At 39.8% G+C, this 19,440-nt stretch overlaps 2 protein-coding genes across 21 annotated transcripts in view; one reads left to right on the forward strand and one right to left on the reverse strand.

Annotated features, from left to right (window-relative positions):
- Positions 1 to 19,440, forward strand: part of SENP5 (SUMO specific peptidase 5) — a 59,195-nt gene that overhangs the window by 23,936 nt on the left and 15,819 nt on the right. For 9 of the 13 annotated variants that reach the window (XM_049105574.1, XM_049105573.1, XM_049105577.1 and 6 more), the window contains 5 exons: positions 4,187 to 5,727; positions 14,563 to 14,668; positions 14,808 to 14,946; positions 15,183 to 15,230; positions 18,073 to 18,150. In XM_049105574.1, the coding sequence (XP_048961531.1) occupies positions 4,218 to 5,727; positions 14,563 to 14,668; positions 14,808 to 14,946; positions 15,183 to 15,230; positions 18,073 to 18,150 (1,881 nt within the window). In that variant the 5' untranslated portion in view covers positions 4,187 to 4,217. The other 4 variants (XM_049105579.1, XM_049105580.1, XR_007408050.1 and 1 more) reach the window with 3 other exon arrangements.
- Positions 10,381 to 19,440, reverse strand: part of NCBP2 (nuclear cap binding protein subunit 2) — a 32,449-nt gene continuing 23,389 nt past the window's right edge. For 3 of the 8 annotated variants that reach the window (XR_004811565.2, XR_003146566.3, XR_003146571.3), the window contains 2 exons: positions 12,136 to 12,246; positions 11,092 to 11,157 (listed from right to left, as the gene is read on the reverse strand). Coding sequence is in view for 2 of the 8 variants with exons in the window: in XM_025473851.3 (XP_025329636.3) it covers positions 10,863 to 11,157 (295 nt within the window). In the remaining 6 variants the exon portion in view is untranslated. Of the gene's footprint in view, positions 12,247 to 19,440 lie in introns of all 8 variants that reach the window. The other 5 variants (XM_035709907.2, XM_025473880.3, XM_025473851.3 and 2 more) reach the window with 4 other exon arrangements.

Here is a 19,440-nt window from a genome sequence, read left to right on the forward strand (position 1 = left end):
AAGATTTACTTTCTTAGCAACTTTAAAATATACAGTACAGCATTACAAAGTATTACCCAGCTGTACATCTCCATGACTTACTTTATAACTGGAAGTTTGTACCTTTTGACCTCCTCTACCCATTTTGTACACCTCCCCACCCCCACTCCTGCCCTTTTTAAAAATCTTTTAAATTTTTAAAAATTTTATTTTTTTATTTATTTTTTTTTAAATTTTTATTTATTTATGATAGTCACACAGAGAGAGAGAGAGGCAGAGATACAGGCAGAGGGAGAAGCAGGCTCCATGCACCAGGAGCCCGACATGGGATTTGATCCCAGGTCTCCAGGATCGCGCCCTGGCCCAAAGGCAGGCGCCAAACCGCTGCGCCACCCAGGGATCCTTTTTTTTTTTTTTTTTTTTTTTTTTTTTTTTTTTTTTTTTGAGTAAAGTTAACATCTTATGTTTAAGGGCTACTTAAAAATCTTTGTGAATTGTCTCCTTATGCCTTTTTCCCATTTTTCCATCAGGCTTTTTTTTTGGTTTTGTTTTTAAGATTGATTGATTTAGAGAGAGCACATGCAGCAGGGGTGTGGGCAGGGGCAGAGGGAGAGGGAAAGAAAGAATCAAGCAGACTCCCCACTGAGCATAGAGCTTGATGTGGGGCTCGATCTCACCACTGTGAGATTGTGACCTAAGATGAAATCAAGTCGGTTGCTCAACTGATGGTCACCTGGGCATACCCCTCTGCCTTTTCCAAAAAAAAAGAAAAAAGAAAAAATTATTTATCTAACGATGTATTTATTTATTTTTGTGTGTGTGTGTGTGTGTGTGTGTGAGAGAGAGAGAGAGAGAGAGAAAGAAAGGAGCAGAGGGAGAGGGAGAGACAAACCTGATTCGGGACTTGATCCAAAGACCTGAGCTGAAAAGGACACTTAGCTGACTGAGCCATCCAGGTGTCCCAGCCGTTTACTTTCTATTGAGTTTTTCCGTTCTATTTTATTTATTTATTCATGAGAGACACAGAGAGAGAGGCAGAGAGAGAAGCAGGCTCCATGCAGGGAGCCCGATGTGGGACGCATTCCCGGGGCTCCAAGATCATGCCCTGGGCTGAAGGCAGGCACTAAACTGCTGAGCCACCCAGGGATCCCCCTCAATTCTGTTTTAAATTTCCAAGGTCACTTTGTTGTTTTTGATTGTGCCTTAAAAAATATATCAGCTTATTCTTTGTCTCTCCCCCAGTGGATGTTTTGTTTTTGTTTCAAGATCTTATTTATTTATTCACAAGAGACAGAGAGAGAGAGAGTGGCAGAGACCCAGGCAGAGGGAGAAGCAGGCTCCATGCAGGGAGCCCAATGTAGGACTCGATCCTGGGATACCAGGATCACGCCCTGGGCAGAAGGCAGGAGCTAAACCACTGAGCCATCCAGGGATCCTGATGTTTATTTTTCTTTGTAGATAGTGTTAGTTTCTTTTTTTTTTTCCTCTGTTTTTTTTTTTTTTTTTTGTGTGTGTGTGTGTGTGTGTGTGTGTGTGTGTGTGTGTGTGGTAAAATATCCGTAGCATTACTTTTACCATTTTAATCATTTTTGTGTACAGTTGCATTAATACATTTACATTGTTGTGCAACCATGGCCATAATCCATCTTCAGAACCTTTCTCATCTTCTTAAACTGAAACTCGGTAGCCATTAACCAATAACTCCCCTTCCCCTTTCCCCTTCGTTTTTTCAAAATGACTTCTCTAAAAAATGCTAAAACTTCTACAATCTGTTTGTTCTGGTCTACTTTTCAAGCCTTAGAAGTCTGGTGAATCTTTGTTATCCTATTATTTTAAAGAATAACCACTAAGAGGTTGCTTGGAAATTCTGAGCATGTGATGGGACCTGTGGTGCACAACTTTGTGGTGTACTGTGGCCCATTGTGGGCCAGTCAGGGGGGATATCTGTATTTATGTATTGTTTGGTGGACTAATCACATTCTCCAGAAAAGAATCTTCTAATCTTCTACTTGAATGCACAAGGCAAACTACCAGGGTTCTGAGATATGAGTGGGAAAGTGTTGGGGTTCTTATATTCAGTGTATTATTCTATGTTGATATTATGCCTGGGATCCCTGTGGCTGCAGAGCTTCAGTTTTACCCTTTTTGAAGAATAAACTTACAGACTTGGGGAGTGGAGGGGCAAATTCCTGCTGTATGGAGTTGGGGGAGGGATTTGGCAGTCTCACTGCTTCTTAAACTTTGGGGTACACTGTAATTGTTGAGGCCTGTTTAGTTGAAGCATCCCCAAATATCAGTATCTGTGCCTCAGGGTTAATCTCCTTGGGGCTTATAACCTCTGTTCTGGGAGCTAAATGGGGAAAGGGGCTGGGGAAGGAATTCACTGTATAAAGTCCTATATCCTGTTGTAACCCTGCCCCCCGTAGTACATGATGTGCCTGACTATCCTGGTTTGTCCTCCCCAGAAAGTAAAACTGTCAGGATAAAGAGAGTGTGCATGGTGGGGTCTAACTTCTTCTTCTTCTTCTTTTTTTTTTTTTTTTTTAAGATTTTATTTATTTATTCAGAGACTCAGAATTTATTCAGAGACAGGCAGAGGGAGAATCAGGCTTCACACAGGGAGCCTGACATGGGACTTGATCCCGGGACTCCAGGATCATGCCCTGGGCCGAAGGCTAAACTGCTGAGACACCCAGGGATGCCCTAACTGCTTCTTATCCAAACTTTAAACCCTCCTTCCCTTCTTGAGCTCCTTCTAATCTTGCCCTTCATGGGTATTGTTGCTTTCAGTTCCTGAGCTTTTCTGAGGTCCTGTGACTTGCTTCTGGGCCTCTCCTCCTGCTGCTTTAGAGTTTTCACTCTCTTGGCCTGCTAAGTCTGTGATCATTCAGTTATAGGTTTTCTTTCAATATTGTATTATTCTTGTCTCCTTTTTAATTCTTTTTTTTTTTCCTTTTTAATTCTTTGAGAGTTTTTGCCTTTCTTAAAATTCCATTTCTGTCATCTTAATGAGATTTGGAGAGGGAACTGGGATAAATGTTGCTCAGTTCTCCCCCCCCACCCCCGAGAAAACTGATGCACAGAAAGGTAGTACAACTTTTCTTAATAACTTATTAGCAAGCTGAAAGTAGAGTACTGTTTCTTTGATTCATAGTCTAGTTTTTCTTCTGTCCTACCTTTAGCAGCTGGCATTTTTTCTTTCTATGCTGAAGAGACTTCAGTAATACTAGATTTTTTTTTTTTTTAAAGATTTTATTTATTTATTTATGAGAAACACAGAGGGAGAGAGGCAGAGACACCGGCAGAGGAAGGAGCAGACTCCATGCAGGGAGCCCAACGTGGGACTCGATTTCGGGTCTCCAGGATCAGGCCCTGGGCTGAAGGTGGCGCTAAACCGCTGGGGCCACCAGGGCTGCCCAGTAATACTAGATCTTATTAAATTGTAGGGGAAATTCTGTTTGGTTTTGATTGTCATTTTCAGCTACCATTCCTAATAACTGTGTTCCCAGGGTTTGTGTATGCACGCACACACAGGTGTGCTTTTTTACTTCTATTCACTTGAGAGCCAGAACCCTAACCATGTGAAAGCACCTAATAGACACTCATCCCTGCATAGTCACTCAAAGTTTTTGACTAACTGACAAAGAGGAGGCTGATCTCTTGAAATACTGATACTGCATGCATTTATGGAATATCTGCTTCTGGATGTCTATTCACAGCAAAAAGTACCTGCCCTTTCTAAAATTTGATGTATGGAACAAAGTGTTTTGATATGGAATCAGTCTTAAATGCTTTGTGGTTCCCCCTCCCTTCCCCATCCTTCAGTTTATAAATGAGAACACAGAATTTGGGTGACTTAGTTAAAGTCATTTAGCTAATGAGAAGTACTGCCAATAATTAAAGATTCTCTTCTGCTTTCCCTACCTTGCTTTATTTACTCCATCAAAAGTTGATGGAAATGATTCTTGAAATTTATTTCTGTCAGAGGCAGCTATACCAAATGGGGTCTTGTGAGAGTATTCATGTTTCCAGTTTTTACTATGGGGAAAACCTTGATCAGGTAAGGATTTCATTATGTCTGGTAGTCCAAATTGAACTTCATATGCCCTTTTTTTTCTTTGAATTCTGCATCTTCTGTTGCTATGATTATATCCTTATGACCGTATTATTAGGGTAGAAGTGTAACTTTTCTTTCTCTTCTTCACAGCTGCATCAAGATCTCATTATGCATCAGAAAAATGAGAAAGCAGAAGAAAATTCTATGGAGGAAAGGAATCCATTTAGCCTTTTCTGAGAAATGGAATACAGGGTTTGGAGGTTTTAAGAAGTTCTGCTTTCACCAACATTTGTGCATTCTGAAAGCCAAATTGGGAAGGCCAATTACTTGCAGCAGACAGTTGAGGCATTTTCAGTGCAGAAAGAAGGCCCTTCAAATCCAGAACACGTGGATCCAGGATGCACCTTTTTTTGCTAAGACAAAGTCCAGTGTGGCTGCTCAAAATGTTAGTACTTTGTCCACTAAAGTGAAAAGGAAAAACTCTAAACACTTATTTTCGTCCTCAAGGACCCTCCTGAGACTCCAAGCAGAGAGGCTGCTGCCATCAGCAAAGAACTCTGACCATGAATACTGTGGAGAGAAAAGTATCTTGAAGGCTGTTGCTGACTTACCAGCAAATAATGTTTTAGGTCAGGCCAATGGTCACCGACCTAGGACGGAGCCACAAGCTTCTGACTTTCCTATGAAGTTCAATGGGGAGAGCCAAAGTCCAGGTGAGAGTGGCACAATTGTGGTCACCTTGAGCAACCATAAGAGAAAGCGCTTTTGTTATGGCTGCTACCAAGGTCTGGAGCACCACAGGAATGGGGGACCCCTAATTCCAAAAAAGTTTCAACTTAACCAACATAGAAGAATAAAAGTATCTCCTTTTATGATGTATGAGAAATTATCCATGATTAGATTTCGGTACAGGATTCTCAGATCCCAGCACTTCAGAACAAAAAGCAAAGTTTGCAAGCTAAAAAAAGCCCAGCGAAGCTGGGTGCAGGTCACTGGGGACCATCAAGAGACCCTTAGGGAAAACGGTGAGGGTGGCAATTGCAGCCCATTCCCTTCCCCAGAACCTAAAGACCCTTCTTGTCAGCATCAACCGTACTTTCCAGATATGGACAGCAATGCTGTGGTGAAGGGAAAGAACTCTCATTTGCCTGATGGCCACACTAAAGGAAGCCCTTTCTTGGGCAAGGAGCTTAGTTTAGATGAAACCTTCCCTGACCAACAGAATGGCAGTGCCACATATACCTGGGACCACTCCCCCTGTTCCTCTCCTAAGTGGGAGTGTACAGAGCTGATTCATGACATCCCCTTACCAGAACATCATTCTAGTAACGTGTTTATCTCGGAAACCGAAAGAGAAGTCATGACTCTGGGTCAGGAAAATCGGACAAGTACTGTCAGTGATGACAGAGTAAAACTGTCAGTGTGTGGGGCAGATCAATCTGTGAGTAGTGTAGATGGGCCTGTGTCTGAAAAGACTGTTCAGAATGAGAGCTCATGCCAGATGGATGAGGATGGATCTCTCAAGCAGAACATTCTTAGTTCTAAGTTGCTGGACCACCCTTACTGTAAAAGTCCACTGGAGGCTCCTCTGACATGCAGTGGACTCAAACTAGAAAATCAAGCAGGAAGTGGGAAGAACAGTCAGAAAGCCTCTCCAGTGGATGATGAGCAGCTATCAATCTGCCTTTCTGGTATGCATTCTTCCTTTATTCTCCCCCAACCTCCAGCCCACAATTGCTGTCCATTATCTTTTCTAGAAGAGTCCTGTTTTTTCCTTCCACACATGGATATCCCTTAAAGCAGTTAGACTTTCTCTGAAGCCTTCTATATTGCTGTATGATGTAGATGTTCCATAATTTAAGTACCGGTTGATAGACATTTGTGTTGCTTCCATTTGTTTCCTTCTATAAATGATGGTGCAATGAAATTATTTCCGCATACTTTTTAATGTAAATTTGTAGTAGGGGAATTGATGGTGAAAGAACACACTTAAAGAAAATTGTGACCTTGCCCTCCAAAAAGTTGGAACCAGTTTACACTTGTTAAACTTTATTAATCTTCTAGATCATGAGAGTTTGTTTTTTAAAGATTTTATTTATTTGCGAGAGCTGTATTTGCTAGGTGGGGGGCGGGGGAGAGGCAGAAAGACAGTGAGAGCGAGTACCTCAAGCAAACTCCTCTATGAGCATGGACTCCGGCCTGATGTGGGGCTCCATCTCACAACACTGAGATCATGACCTGAGCCAAAATCAAGAGTCAGATGCTTAACTGACTGAGCCACCCAGGTGTGCCCCAAGAGTTGTTTTGATTTGCGTTTTGTTTTTGTTGATTTGCATTTTTAAGTTTAAAATTTGAACATCCTTTTCTGTGTTATTGGCCATTTTTTGTTTTTGTTTTCGTTTTTTGTTTGTATATAAAATTCCTTTGCCTGTTTTTCTTTTGGGTTATTTATATTTTATTTGATTATGGGAATTTTTAATATGCCAGGCATTGTAATGCTAGTCCTAAGCAGTGAGCACTGATTCCTACCTTCCTGGATCTTGGCATCATTCTGAAATGTTAAAATTTAATTATAATGAATATCATAAGAATTTTAAGTTTTTCCTTTCCCAAAGGTAAAAGTACCTGGACTTTGTATGGAGGAATTTTGCTTAAAGGAAATCAGTTCTTCATTGTGAAATTTATCTGTCTTTATGGCTTCTAGCTTTTACATCATACTTTAAAAACATTTTCTTGTCAAAATCTGCCCCATGAGTAAGCTGATGTAAACATTTTTGGAAGACAGTATGGCTTAGAGTATTCTCCTGGTAGTAAAAAACTGGAGACAACCAAAAAAGAAAAGTTTCTCTGGAAGTATAAGTTAGAGCACATCCAGGCTATAGAACACTACAAAGCTGTTAAAGAAAAAACTTCAGGCTATATTTTGAAACTGAAAGCTGTCTATATAAAGGGAAAAAAAGCAAGTTGCAAAACAGAATGATGCCATTTTGTTAAGAGATAGATGCATACATGTAGGATAAGTATATGTGTGCATGTGCATTTGTATGTGTCATAGCTGGAAAGATATCAAGTTTTTTTTTAATGTTTATTTTTTAAAAATTTTTGTTATTTATTTATCATAGTCACAGAGAGAGAGAGAGAGAGGGGCAGAGACATAGGCAGAGGGAGAAGCAGGCTCCATGCACCGGGAACCTGATGTGGGATTCGATCCCGGGTCTCCAGGATCGCACCCTGGGCCAAAGGCAGGCGCCAAACCGCTGCGCCACCCAGGGATCCCCTTTTTTAAATGTTTAAAAAGATTTGTTTATTTTAGAGCTGCAGAAGGGCAGAGGGAGAGGGGAACCAGACTCTCCCCCATTGAGCTTGGAGCCTAACATGGGGCTTGATCCCACAACCTAAGTGGAAACCCAGAGTCAGGTGCCCAACTGACTGAGCCACCCAGGCGGCCCTATCAAATTGTTATAAAGGGCTTTTTCTGGAGAGTTAGGATAATTAATTCTTGGTAGTTTAAACATTTCTGAACATTTTGTTTTCCTAACCCTTAAATGTGTATAAAAATTTTTTCTCCACAAAAGAGTCCTAGTAAATCTTTTAAAAACAAAACTTTCTGGTGTTTATACTGTACTAGAATAGGGAAAGACAAATTTCCCTACTATAAAGTTAGCAGAACTATGATGTTATACATGAACCTGGAAAAGTGAGCATTTATGCACAGACACCAATTAACAGTTAACCTATAGAGATGTAGCACTTCCAATTGATACATTGGCTGTGGCATCCGTGAAACTATAGGATGACATGAGGAAATAGGAATTTTTACAGAATGCACACATGATGATCTGTAAAGTAATTCATTATTTTATTAGGTTAAAGGAGAAAAAGAAGAACCAGAAGCACCATTTTGGGGGTTTGCTTATTAGCATTTCCATGCCTGCTGGAAAGAGTTAAAGGCAGAGCAATAAGCTACTGTCCATCACAGCCATCCCCACATCAGCAAATTATCCAAGTAGAGATAAGTCCACAGTCTGTCACCAAACATCTGAGGAAACGCAGCACAATGAAAAGGACTAATTCAACAAATAAAAGGACCTGAGTAATCAGGATTAAGAGAGCAATTAGAATGGAAATCAATATGGGACCAGCAGTATAGTAGATGCTCCTTTAACGGACTTCTATAGCGTTGGCTAATAGTAAGTCCACGGTATGCTGAATGCTGGCTCTTCTCTAATACAACTGCAAGTTAGGCTCACTGCAGTAGATGGATACATTTCTCATGAGCCAGTTATACTTACTACAGTTTACTTATTGTTTCTATAATTGTATGAAATCTTGCATAGAATTGGTTTTGGAAGGAAAAGAAATAGATTCCTCTGTCAATATATTCCTGATGTATTAAAAATTTAGTTAGAAACAAATACAGCCACACTTGTGCACAGATATTCATAGTATCATTGTTCATCAAGGCCAAAAAGTAGAAACAACCTTAATGTCCATCAACTGATAAGTAAAATTCGGCATTTTTACATGGAATATTCTGACATAAAAAGAAATGAAGTACTGCTATATGTTTCAGTGTGGATGAACCTTGGGGAAAAAATGCTAAGTGAAAAAAATCAGGCACAAAAGGCTACATATTATATGATTCTATTGATATGGAATGTCCAGGCAAATAGAGATAGAGAAAGTAGGTTAATAGTTGCCAGGGGCTGGAGAGAGGGAGCAATGAGGAGTGACTAACGGGTACACATTTTCTTTGTGGAGTAATGCAGATGTTCTTTAATTAGGTGGTAGTAACCGTTGCACAGCTCTGAATATACAAAAAAAAAAGGGGGGGGGACACAACTGTGCACTTTAGGAGTGATTTTGTGGATGTAAATCACAACTCAATAAAGCTATTAAAAAGAAATATAAGACCATTTTATAATCTTACATTGATAATATATGTTAAAGTATAGATAGGAAACTCAGAAGCAGTATACCAGTTTGACTCCATAAACTTTAAAATCTTGGACATATAACAAGTCATAAAATTTAAAATTTAATTTTAAAATGAAAGCTTGCTCCTATTTTAAGTTTATAAAAATGTTCAATCCTGTTTTCTTCTAGACTATTAATGTGTAATTTTTACATTTTGCCATATGGAAAAAGGTAAAGATGGATCCCTACCACATTCTTCACATCAAAATGAATTCCAATTGTAAATAAGAGATTTAGTTAATAGTTGAATAATTCATCTTTTCCTTGTGGTTATGAATAGTTACCTGTTGTTGGGTCTCTTTCTGACTTGGTTTTTCTATTTCTGTGCTACCACTAGTCTGCCTTAATTACAGTAGTTAGGTTTATAATTTGATGGGACTAGGCTCTCCTTCTCTCTTGTCCTCCCTTATTCATCTCTTCTCATTAATCCTTTTCAAAAATTTCTAGGAATTTCTCACATTTTGGTCCCAAGATTTGTTTTTTCATTTTTTTTTAATCCTTTCACATTTTTTTTTATTTTTATTTATTTATGATAGTCACACAGAGAGAGAGAGAGGCAGAGACACAGGCAGAGGGAGAAGCAGGCTCCATGCACCGGGAGCCTGACATGGGATTCGATCCCGGGTCTCCAGGATCGCGCCCTGGGCCAAAGGCAGGCGCCAAACCGCTGCGCCACCCAGGGATCCCTCCTTTCACATTTTTAAAAAAGATTTACTTATTTTGAGAGCAAGAGAGAGGAAGGGAGCATAAGCAGGGAGGAGGGGCAGAAAGAGAAGGGTAAGCAGACCCCCCCCCCCCCAAGCAGGGAGCTCCATGTGAGACTTGATCCCAGGACTCTGGGATCATGACCTGAGCCGAAGGCAGGTGCTTTTAGCCTATTGAGCCACCCAGGTCCCCCCAAGATTTGTTTTTTCAATTAAATAAACAAAAATAATGGCTTTTGATTGGTATTGCATTACATTTATAGGCTAATTTAGGGAAAATTGCAGTCATTACAATACTGAGTTTTCTGGTCTGAAAACAAAGAATTACTGCATTTTTGACCAATGTCCTTTACTAGAATTTTGTGCTTTTCATTTAGGTTTGCATGTTCCTTAAGTTTAGTCTTAGATATTTCATGCCTTTTTTATTTTACTTTAAGATTTTGTTTTTAAGTAATCTCTTGCTACACCCAATGTGGGGCTTGAACCTATAACCTCAAGATGAAGAGTTGCAAGCTCTACCAACTGAGCCAGCCAGGCACCCCCCACCTTCCTTGTTTTTGATAGGACATTTCTTGTATGCACAACACAGTGAATCCCATTCCACATTCATGGTGGGATGTGATCTGGCATTTGCCTCAACAAAAAACTGTCCGATACAGTTGGTTTAACATGAACAATTTTTTTTATTTTTATTTTTTAAAGATTTTATTTATTCACGAGAGACACAGAGAGAGAGAGAGAGGCAGAGACACAGGCAGAGGGAGAAGCAGGCTCCATGCAGGGAACCTGATGCGGGACTCGATCCCGGGATTCTAGAATCATGCCCTGGGCCGAAGGCAGACTGTCTACGACTGAGCCATCCAGGGTTCCCAAACACGAACAATTTAACTTCTGAAATGACACTTTAGGTTTTGTTTTTCATATTATTACCTTTTGTGGGGGTTTTTTGTTTTGTTTTTAAGTTCTTAGTTTATTAATCCTCTCATGAAAAATCTGCACAGTCAGCACAGATAAAGTCACTGCAGAATCTTTACTCCGTTTTGCCAGCACCAGCATTTGCTTTTGCAGTCCCCCTGACTTTCTTCATTCTGTTCTTGTGTTCCTTTTGCTGTCTGCTTGAGTGGTTTTTTTCCTTCTCCTATAGGTCATTTCTTGTAAGTCTGTTTGGGTTCACTTTTCTTTGCATAATCTAAGGCATCATAAATCTTACCAAAAGTTGTCTTGCCACCAGCAAAATGGGTTGTGAATTCAAATGCAAAATGACCTCTGTTGTGGTCTTGTACATTTTGGCTAGTGTTTACCAAATTTCTGTCTAAGGTACTCTTGCCTTTCTGGGATGAAGAACAGTGACCATTTTGTTTCAGCTGAAGTAGTCCATTGGTTATGAACTTTCTGGTCCCAGTAGTTACTGTATCATTCATGATGGCGGCCAAGGCCAAGCTTCAATCAGCCAGTGAAGAAAAGAGCAATATCATTACCTTTTGTACTTGCAGGATGGACTCTAATTTGAATTCTAGTCCCCCCCCCCCCCCTAACATTTTGTCCTTTGGTTCTTGGTCACATTGAAGTTTTAGCACTTTGAGAGTAAGAGAAATTATGTATTCCAGATGCATTTTTCCTTTTTGGCTTATTTGGTGAATGCAAGTGGGTAAAGAATAATGGATTTAATTCTCATTTTAAGAAGTTTTCTGGGTACTTCTTGGCCAATAGGTGTTAAAGGGAAAGATAAAGAACAAGCTGCTTTTATAGAGAAAAGCTAATACGTCTTTCCTGCTTTGGATATAGTACAGCATAATAGTTAATGGTTCACTTTCCGTGGTTAAAACCACATAACCAGGGGATCCCTGGGTGGCTCAGTGGTTTGGCGCCTGCCTTTGGCCCAGGGCGCGGTCCTGGAGTCCCAGGATCGAGTCCCGTGTCGGGCTCCCGGCGTGAAGCCTGCTTCTCCCTCTCTGCCTGTGTCTCTGCGCCTCTCTCTCTCTATCATGAATAAATAAATAAAATCTTTTTTTTTTTTTTTTTTTTTTTTTTTTTAATTTTTATTTATTTATGATAGTCACAGAGAGAGAGAGAGAGAGGCAGAGACACAGGCAGAGGGAGAAGCAGGCTCCATGCACCGGGAGCCTGATGTGGGACTCGATCCTGGGTCTCCAGGATCGCGCCCTGGGCCAAAGGCAGGCGCCAAACCGCTGCGCCACCCAGGGATCCCAAATAAATAAAATCTTAAAAAAAAAAAAAAAAAACCCACATAACCACAATCAGAATCTTCACTCTGCCATATTCTAGTTAAGGGTCCTTGGGAAAGTTCCTTAACCTCCCTAAGCTTCCTATCTCCATTTGGAAAACAGGGATGCTATCTAACACAGGGTAGATAAAAGGGGGAAATGAGATGTATTAATGCTTGGTTTATGATCGTACTATTTGACTGCCATTTTACTTCTGGTCCCAGTGAAGATGTGTATCTCTGTGAAGGGTTCTTGAAGATCCAGGTAGGGCCTTTCTACTACATTAGAAGTCCATGTTTGTCATCTGAAGGTGAAAACAAAAATGCAGATAAGAGGAAGAAAACAATAATATCCCCAAACACTAATATCCATAGATAAAAATACTGTTGTTAACACCTCTTTTCCATTTTACTGGTTTAGAATTGGGGTCCGTATCCCTTTGATAGAGACTGCTTTCTTACTTGAGGAATCTCAGTTAAGGTTGCTGGGCCTACAGTTTAATCTTTTGTTATTAGTGGCAGTATTTTCTATGAAATTTCCTCAAACGCAGTATCTCAGATGTTGGGATTCCATATCTTTGTTCAGTTCTCCCCAGTAGACACATGGCTGTTCTTAGGTAACTACAGTATCTTATAAACACTCATAGGCAAATACATGCTCTGTTTCTAGTTTAGAAGCCCTAAATCTTTTATTCCTACTCTTATCAAGCTACAACAAGGGTCCCTTTCTGTCTACTATATCCTGACCTTTGCTCTTTTTTTTTTTTCTATAGATTTTATTTATTCATAGAGATGCAGAGAGAGAGAGGCAGAGACACAGGCAGAGGGAGAAGCAGGCTCCATGCAGGGAGCCTGACGTGGAAGTCCATCCCGGGTCTCCAGGATCACACCATAGGCTGCAGGCGGCGCTAAACCCCTGTGCCACTGGGGCTGCCCTTGACCTTTGCTCTTAAGTCTTTCAAATTGGGAGCCCTCTTTCAAATTGGGAGACTAACAGAAGGAAGATAGGTTTTTCACACCCTTTTTCTGCCCCCCCCTCAAAATAACAGCAGAATACACCACTCCGTTCCCGGGACAATCACTTTGTTCTCTTTTCTGTCCATTTTGTATCCATGTGTACCAGAGGCCATTCTCGAAGTTAGAAAGGGAGCCGGGTAAAATAAGTGGCTAACTCTTCATTCTTCCCATCTGAATTCTGGAGACTTGTCAGACTGATGGTTAACTAAGTTGTTGCTCTCCCCATTCAGCATCATCGGTACCCTAAGTCAGCACTTTTGTGAGCCTCTCAGCCTTTCCTCCGTTTCTTTTGTATTGGTTTTATTTCCTAGGACTTTTTTAGGTATGTTTCTTCAGTGGATCCTCTTGGAAGCCACCTGAAGACTATCCTATGTTCTGGCCAAGAGGTCACACCCTTGTTTCCCCTCTTAAAATGTGCCTAACCAGATGTTACTCAGTTCACCTGATGGGGTTATTAAGTATCAGAACTATAATCCACCAAATAATATGATACTAAAAATACCTTAGAATTTATCCCTTGCTATGAAATGTGAAATTTACACACATTTAACAAATAATACAGTGACAGCAATCTCAACAATTATGATTTTTAAAAAGATAACTCCTTCACTTACCAAATGTGATACACATTTAACCAAGTGATTAAACTCTTTAGATTGCACTCTTCAGGAGGTAAGATTTGTTTTCATTCAAGGTTAAGCTATTGAAAGATGTCAGTCTTTCATTTGAGCTAGCCATTCCTTCTCTAACAGTGCATCAGTAGCTTAAAAAGCCAATGTGAAGGGACCCCTGGGTGGCTCAGCAGTTTGGTGCCTGCCTTCGGCGGCCCAGGGCGTGATCCTGGAGTCCCTGGATCGAGTCCCACGTTGGGCTCCCTGCATGGAGCCTGCTTCTCCCTCTGCCTGTGTCTCTGCCTCTCTCTCTCTCTCTCTCTCTCTGTGTCTCTCATGAATAAATAAAGTCTTTTTTTTTTAAAGGAAGTTCTTTTTTTTTTAATTTTTTAATTTTTTATTTATTTATGATAGTCACAGAGAGAGAGGCGGGGGGGGGGGGGTGCAGAGACATAGGCAGAGGGAGAAGCAGGCTCCATGCACCGGGAGCCTGACGTGGGATTTGATCCCGAGTCTCCAGGATTGCACCCTGGGCCAAAGGCAGGCGCTAAACTGCTGCGCCACCCAGGGTTCCCTGAATAAATAAAGTCTTAAAAAAAAAAGCCAATGTAAAATGATACCTTAGGGAACTTCTCTTTAGATTGGAATGGTAAGGGCCTGATTTATTTTATCCTCTATAAGACATAACTTTTAAAAGATTTCTTTGGGACAGCCCCGGTGGCGCAGCTGTTTGGCGCCGCCTGCAGCCCAGGGTGTGATCCTGGAGACCCGGGATCGAGTCCTGCGTCGGGCTCCCTGCATGGAGCCTGCTTCTCCTTCTGCCTGTGTCTCTGCCTCTCTCTCTCTCTGTGTCTCTCATGAATAAATAAATGAAAATATTTTAAACAAATAAAAAAAAGATTTCTTTGTAGCATAATATATAGGTTAAGTATTGGGAGAATGACTTTTTCTGAAAATGGTTTTTCCATTGTAAATTTTCTTCCTTTGTTTAAGGATTCCTAGATGAGGTTATGAAGAAGTATGGCAGTTTGGTCCCACTCAGTGAAAAAGATGTCCTTGGAAGACTAAAAGATGTCTTTAACGAAGACTTTTCTAATAGGTTTGTCAATGACGTTTAAGTTAAGCTCTTGAAAATAAAATTGTTGGCATATATGACTTTACTCTTAATTAAAAAAATAAGATACTTAGCAATAAATGAAGTGGAACTCATGTTTCTTTTCTTTCAAAATCTTTTTCAGAAAACCATTTATCAATAGAGAAATAACAAACTATCGGGCCAGACATCAAAAATGCAACTTCCGCATCTTCTACAACAAGCACATGCTGGATATGGATGATCTGGCAACTCTGGATGGTCAGAATTGGTTGAATGACCAGGTTAGTATATTGTAGGTTCTCGGTGTGGAAAAGTTGTGGAGGATGTTGGACAATAAAATATAATTAACCTTTGGGTTGGCCTCACAGTTATCTTTTGGAATGTAGGATTCTTTACCCTTTAGTAAAGTGACTCATTCACCAACCCCAGTATCCAAATGTTAATGTTGTCAGTGTTGTTCACTCTGTGTGGGATGTTCAGAATTGTAGTAAGCTGGTTTTATGTTGACTTTTTATAGGTCATTAATATGTATGGTGAGCTGATAATGGATGCAGTCCCAGACAAAGTAAGTGAAAAGTTACTCTTCTTCAGGAGAGGGAATCCTTCCTTGTGTATTGAAATGTTTTTTTTTTTTTTTTTAACTTTATGTAATTATTTGGTATTCCTTAGATTTTTAAAAGGGTTCGATTTTGTCTTGTTCAGGTGCTAGGGCTGGGCAGAAGTTCTACAAAATATTTCTGCATAAGAATGTCAGATGCCAACATTAAGTAATTTCTGTACCTAGCATGGGGCTCAAACTCACAACCCCAAGATCAAGAGTTGTATGCTCCACTGACTGAGCTAGCCAGGCGCCCCATTTTTTTAAATAAATGGTCTTATGAAACAAAAGTCAATTGAGTATATTTAAAAACCTTACTGGCTTTATTAAAATGATTCATGAATTGGACAGCATCTCACTAACAAGTAAAATGGAGCTTTGAAGAGCTGTATGAAGTGCAAGACTTGTACGGAAGAAGGGAGCAGGACAAGAAGTTACTAGCAAAGAGTAGATTGCAGCAAAGTTACCTTCCTTTAGGGGAAGACGGGGGGTCTGATGGGCAGATTATCTCTTTAGTCTGATCAGGTAATTCTATTAAGACTATGTTTCTGGGAGAGGCTGAAGTTGTAATTAGGTTAGGTATTTTGGGTTTGGTGACATGGGCTAAGCGTAAGTCCACTAAGATTCCATTTTGAGCTTGTTTTCTCTTTTTTAATAGTGGGGAGATGCACAAAAGGGATGTATTACTTGTGTCAGGCTTTTATTTATTTTTATTTTTTTATTTTATTTTTTTTTTAAAGATTCCATCTATTTATTCATGAGAGACACAGAGGGAGAGAGAGGGGCAGAGACACAGGCAGAGGGAGAAGCAGGCTCCATGCAGGGAGCCCGACGTGGGACTCGATCCCGGGTCTCCAGGATCACACCCTGGGCTGAAGGCGGCGCTAAACCGCTGGGCCACCGGGGCTGCCCTGTGTCAGGCTTTTAAATTTAACTTAGTCTTAATTCTCTTTAAAGATGTAGTAAATATCACTTTTTTTGTGGATTAATCTTTGATACTGTGTTCAGATACAAACCAACCCTCCCTTAGCCTCTCAATTCCCATAAGAGCTTACTTACTATTAAAAATATTTTTTTAATTTAATGTGTTAATTTTTCAGAGTATCCAGATTGCCTGATGGGCAGCCTTTGATTTCAACATACAAAACCTTTCCAAGTACTTTATAAACTTTTATAAATCTAATCATTTAAACAGGTAAATAAAATGCAGCTGAGATTTCAACACTTTATGAATATACAAAATGTCTTATAACTTCTCACTTATGTGAAATTCTCTTAATCACCAGAAAGTTTAAACCTAAACACACATGATTTTTAACATAAAAGTATTAATTTCAAGGGTATAATTTACCTTCATTACTTCTACATTTAATTCTGAACCTTTAACTGGATTAAAAGGACACTTACTAAGGCAGTGGTCCTCAAAGTGTAGTCCCCAGACCAGCAGCATCAGTGTTACCTAGAAATTTACTAGAGATGCAAAATTTTGAACTCTAGCCCACCTATACTGAATCAAAAGCTAGCAATCTGTTTTAACAAGCCCTCAGGATTCTTTTTTTTTTTTTTTTTAAGATTTTATTTATTTATTCATGAGAGAGAGAAAGAGAGAGAGAGGCAGAGACACAGGGAGAGGGAGAAGCAGGCTCCATGCAGGGAGCCTGACGTGGGAGCCCGATGTGGGACTGGATCCCGGGACCCCAGGATCAGGCCTGGGCTGAAGGTGATGCTAAACTGCTGAGCCACTGGGGCTGCCCAGCCCTTAGGTTTCTGATGCACACAAAGTTTGAGAATCACTGCTCTAGAAATAGCTACTACAAGCTCTTTTTATTGATATCTTAAGCTGCAGTTTTTTTTTTTTTTTAATTAGAGATATCATTTGAGAGAGAGAGCATGAGCAGTGGGGAGAGGGAGAAGCAGACTCCACTGAGTAGAGAGCCTTAACTTGGGGCTGGATTCCAGGACTCTTGGATCATGATTTGAGCTGAAGGCAGAGGTCAACTTACTGAGCCACCTAGGCACCCCAAAGCTGCAGAGCTCTAAAAACAAATATGCATTCAGATCTTCTGGAAGGTTTATCATACCAGGCTCCAGGGCTCCACCCTTAGTTTCTGCATTAGGAGGTCTGGGGTGGGGCCTGAAAATTTGCATTTTAGCAAGTTTCCAAGTGATGCTGAAACTGCTGATCTGGTAACCACACCCTGATAATCTCAGCACTAGGAATGTTTTTTCATCTCAAGAAGATCAGAGTTACTGAGTGAACAGTTTAAGACCCAAGATGTTTACTATTTCAGATGAGCTGATCGTAATTTATAAGCCAGAAATTCGAAGCCAGGACATGAAGTTCCATGTGACTGGGTAATTCTTTCAGTGCTAGAAGTGATCATGTTAAGGCCTTATTACAGTTTTTATATAAAAAGAGTCTGCAAATCCACATCCTTCAGAGGAGGTTAGTTTTGTAATCCATACCCCTTGAGTTCAAGGTACTGTTACCTCATTCTTTCTCAGCCTTTTTCAGTTTTATCACCTAATTTGGAGAGATTTGTCAGGTTGCTTCTCTACTTGATTGAATTCAGGTGATCTATTTCCTTACTGTCCCATTCCAGTTCTGGCTATAGACCACAGTGCTATTCTAAGAAAATTTGGAACAGAATCTTGTGAATCATGTAATGCATTTTCTATAGAAGAAATTTTTCCTCACCTTTTGGTCTGCCTTACATACAAGGGATTTTAAATTTCCATTTTCTTTTTGAAGTTAAATCTGGGGATAGCTTAATATAATCTGGGTGCTTGTATTTAATGTCTCTTCTAGGTTCACTTCTTCAACAGCTTTTTTCACAGACAGCTGGTAACCAAAGGATATAATGGAGTAAAAAGATGGACTAAAAAGGTATTCCTTTATTTCTTTTTATTCTAAATTTTAAATGCAAATAAGTCAAATGCAAATAGAAGGATAACTTTAAAGTCAATAGCGTATTAATTGGAAACAGACTCTTAAAAAAAAAACCTCTTTAATATTACCTGTTTTTTACATCTTATTGTTTGAAACATAGGATACTAGTACAATTCTCAGTCTATCCAGTTGATTGAAATATTCTCTAACTGAAAACACTAAGCTGAAAGTTTATGGTTCCAGCATTGCTGTTAGCTTGCTGTACAGCTTGGACAAGATGATTTGGGCTTTAGAATGCTATTTATAAAACAAAATGCTAAGTCAATAATTCCGAAGTCTCCTTCCGACCTTAATTTCTCTCTCTAGTCATTGACTGATGCCAGAAATATTATTTTAAAAGCCTGTTTACATTCTATTTCTGATATTTTAACAAAATTGCCAGTGAGTTCAAATTCCACAGTCATAATTCTAGAAATACTGTAGCATTTCACTTTTTTATACTGGGTGGGTTATAGAAATTAAAAGTCTTGTCTTGAGTAGCTGAGTAATTTTTTGCTACATAGAAACACCTGATTGAACATTGCTATTTAAGTAATATGTGCAAAGCATCATCAGTAATGTCCAAATAAATGAAATGTCGTTGAATAGTGCAAATCTAGGGGAATAGTCAGAATGAATTCAGGACTCAGAGCTGGATTCAGATCCTAGTCTATCCACTTAACTAGTCCAGCCACTTAACTAGTAGTAGGACCTTGGGCAGATTGCTGAATTCTTCTAAGCTTCAGTTCCTCGTCTGTCAAATGGTAGTATCATGACTACTTACCTTATTGAGAGGATTAAATGAAATAATTCTTATAAACCCTTAAGTGCATGGTAAACACACAGTGATAATCATTATGATGGTAGAAGCATGTGAGGCAGCTAGTGTAGCTGGAAGCCAGAGAGCAAAGAAGAGCGTGGCATGAAGTAGACCTGATCCAGAGGTTTGGGTTTTGAATTTTACCCTAAATGTATAGTAATCCATTGAAGGGTTTCATCATCCAGTTTATAGTCTTTGATGTAGCAGCACTGTGAAGATGATGGGTGAGTATGGGAGCAGAGCTGATGTGGATATATAGGAGGCCGTTGTACCGTTGATGGTACTTTAGATTAGAATGGTAGGACAGATGGGATATGTACATAAGTATGAATATGATCTAGGAAATTAACTTGGGTGACAGATTATGGGGATGGAGAAGGAAATGTGAAAGGACTTTCAAGTACAGGATATGATCATCTTCTTTCCTC

This window comes from Canis lupus, chromosome 33 (assembly GCF_003254725.2).
Source record: "Canis lupus dingo isolate Sandy chromosome 33, ASM325472v2, whole genome shotgun sequence".
Lineage (NCBI taxonomy): Eukaryota > Metazoa > Chordata > Mammalia > Carnivora > Canidae > Canis > Canis lupus.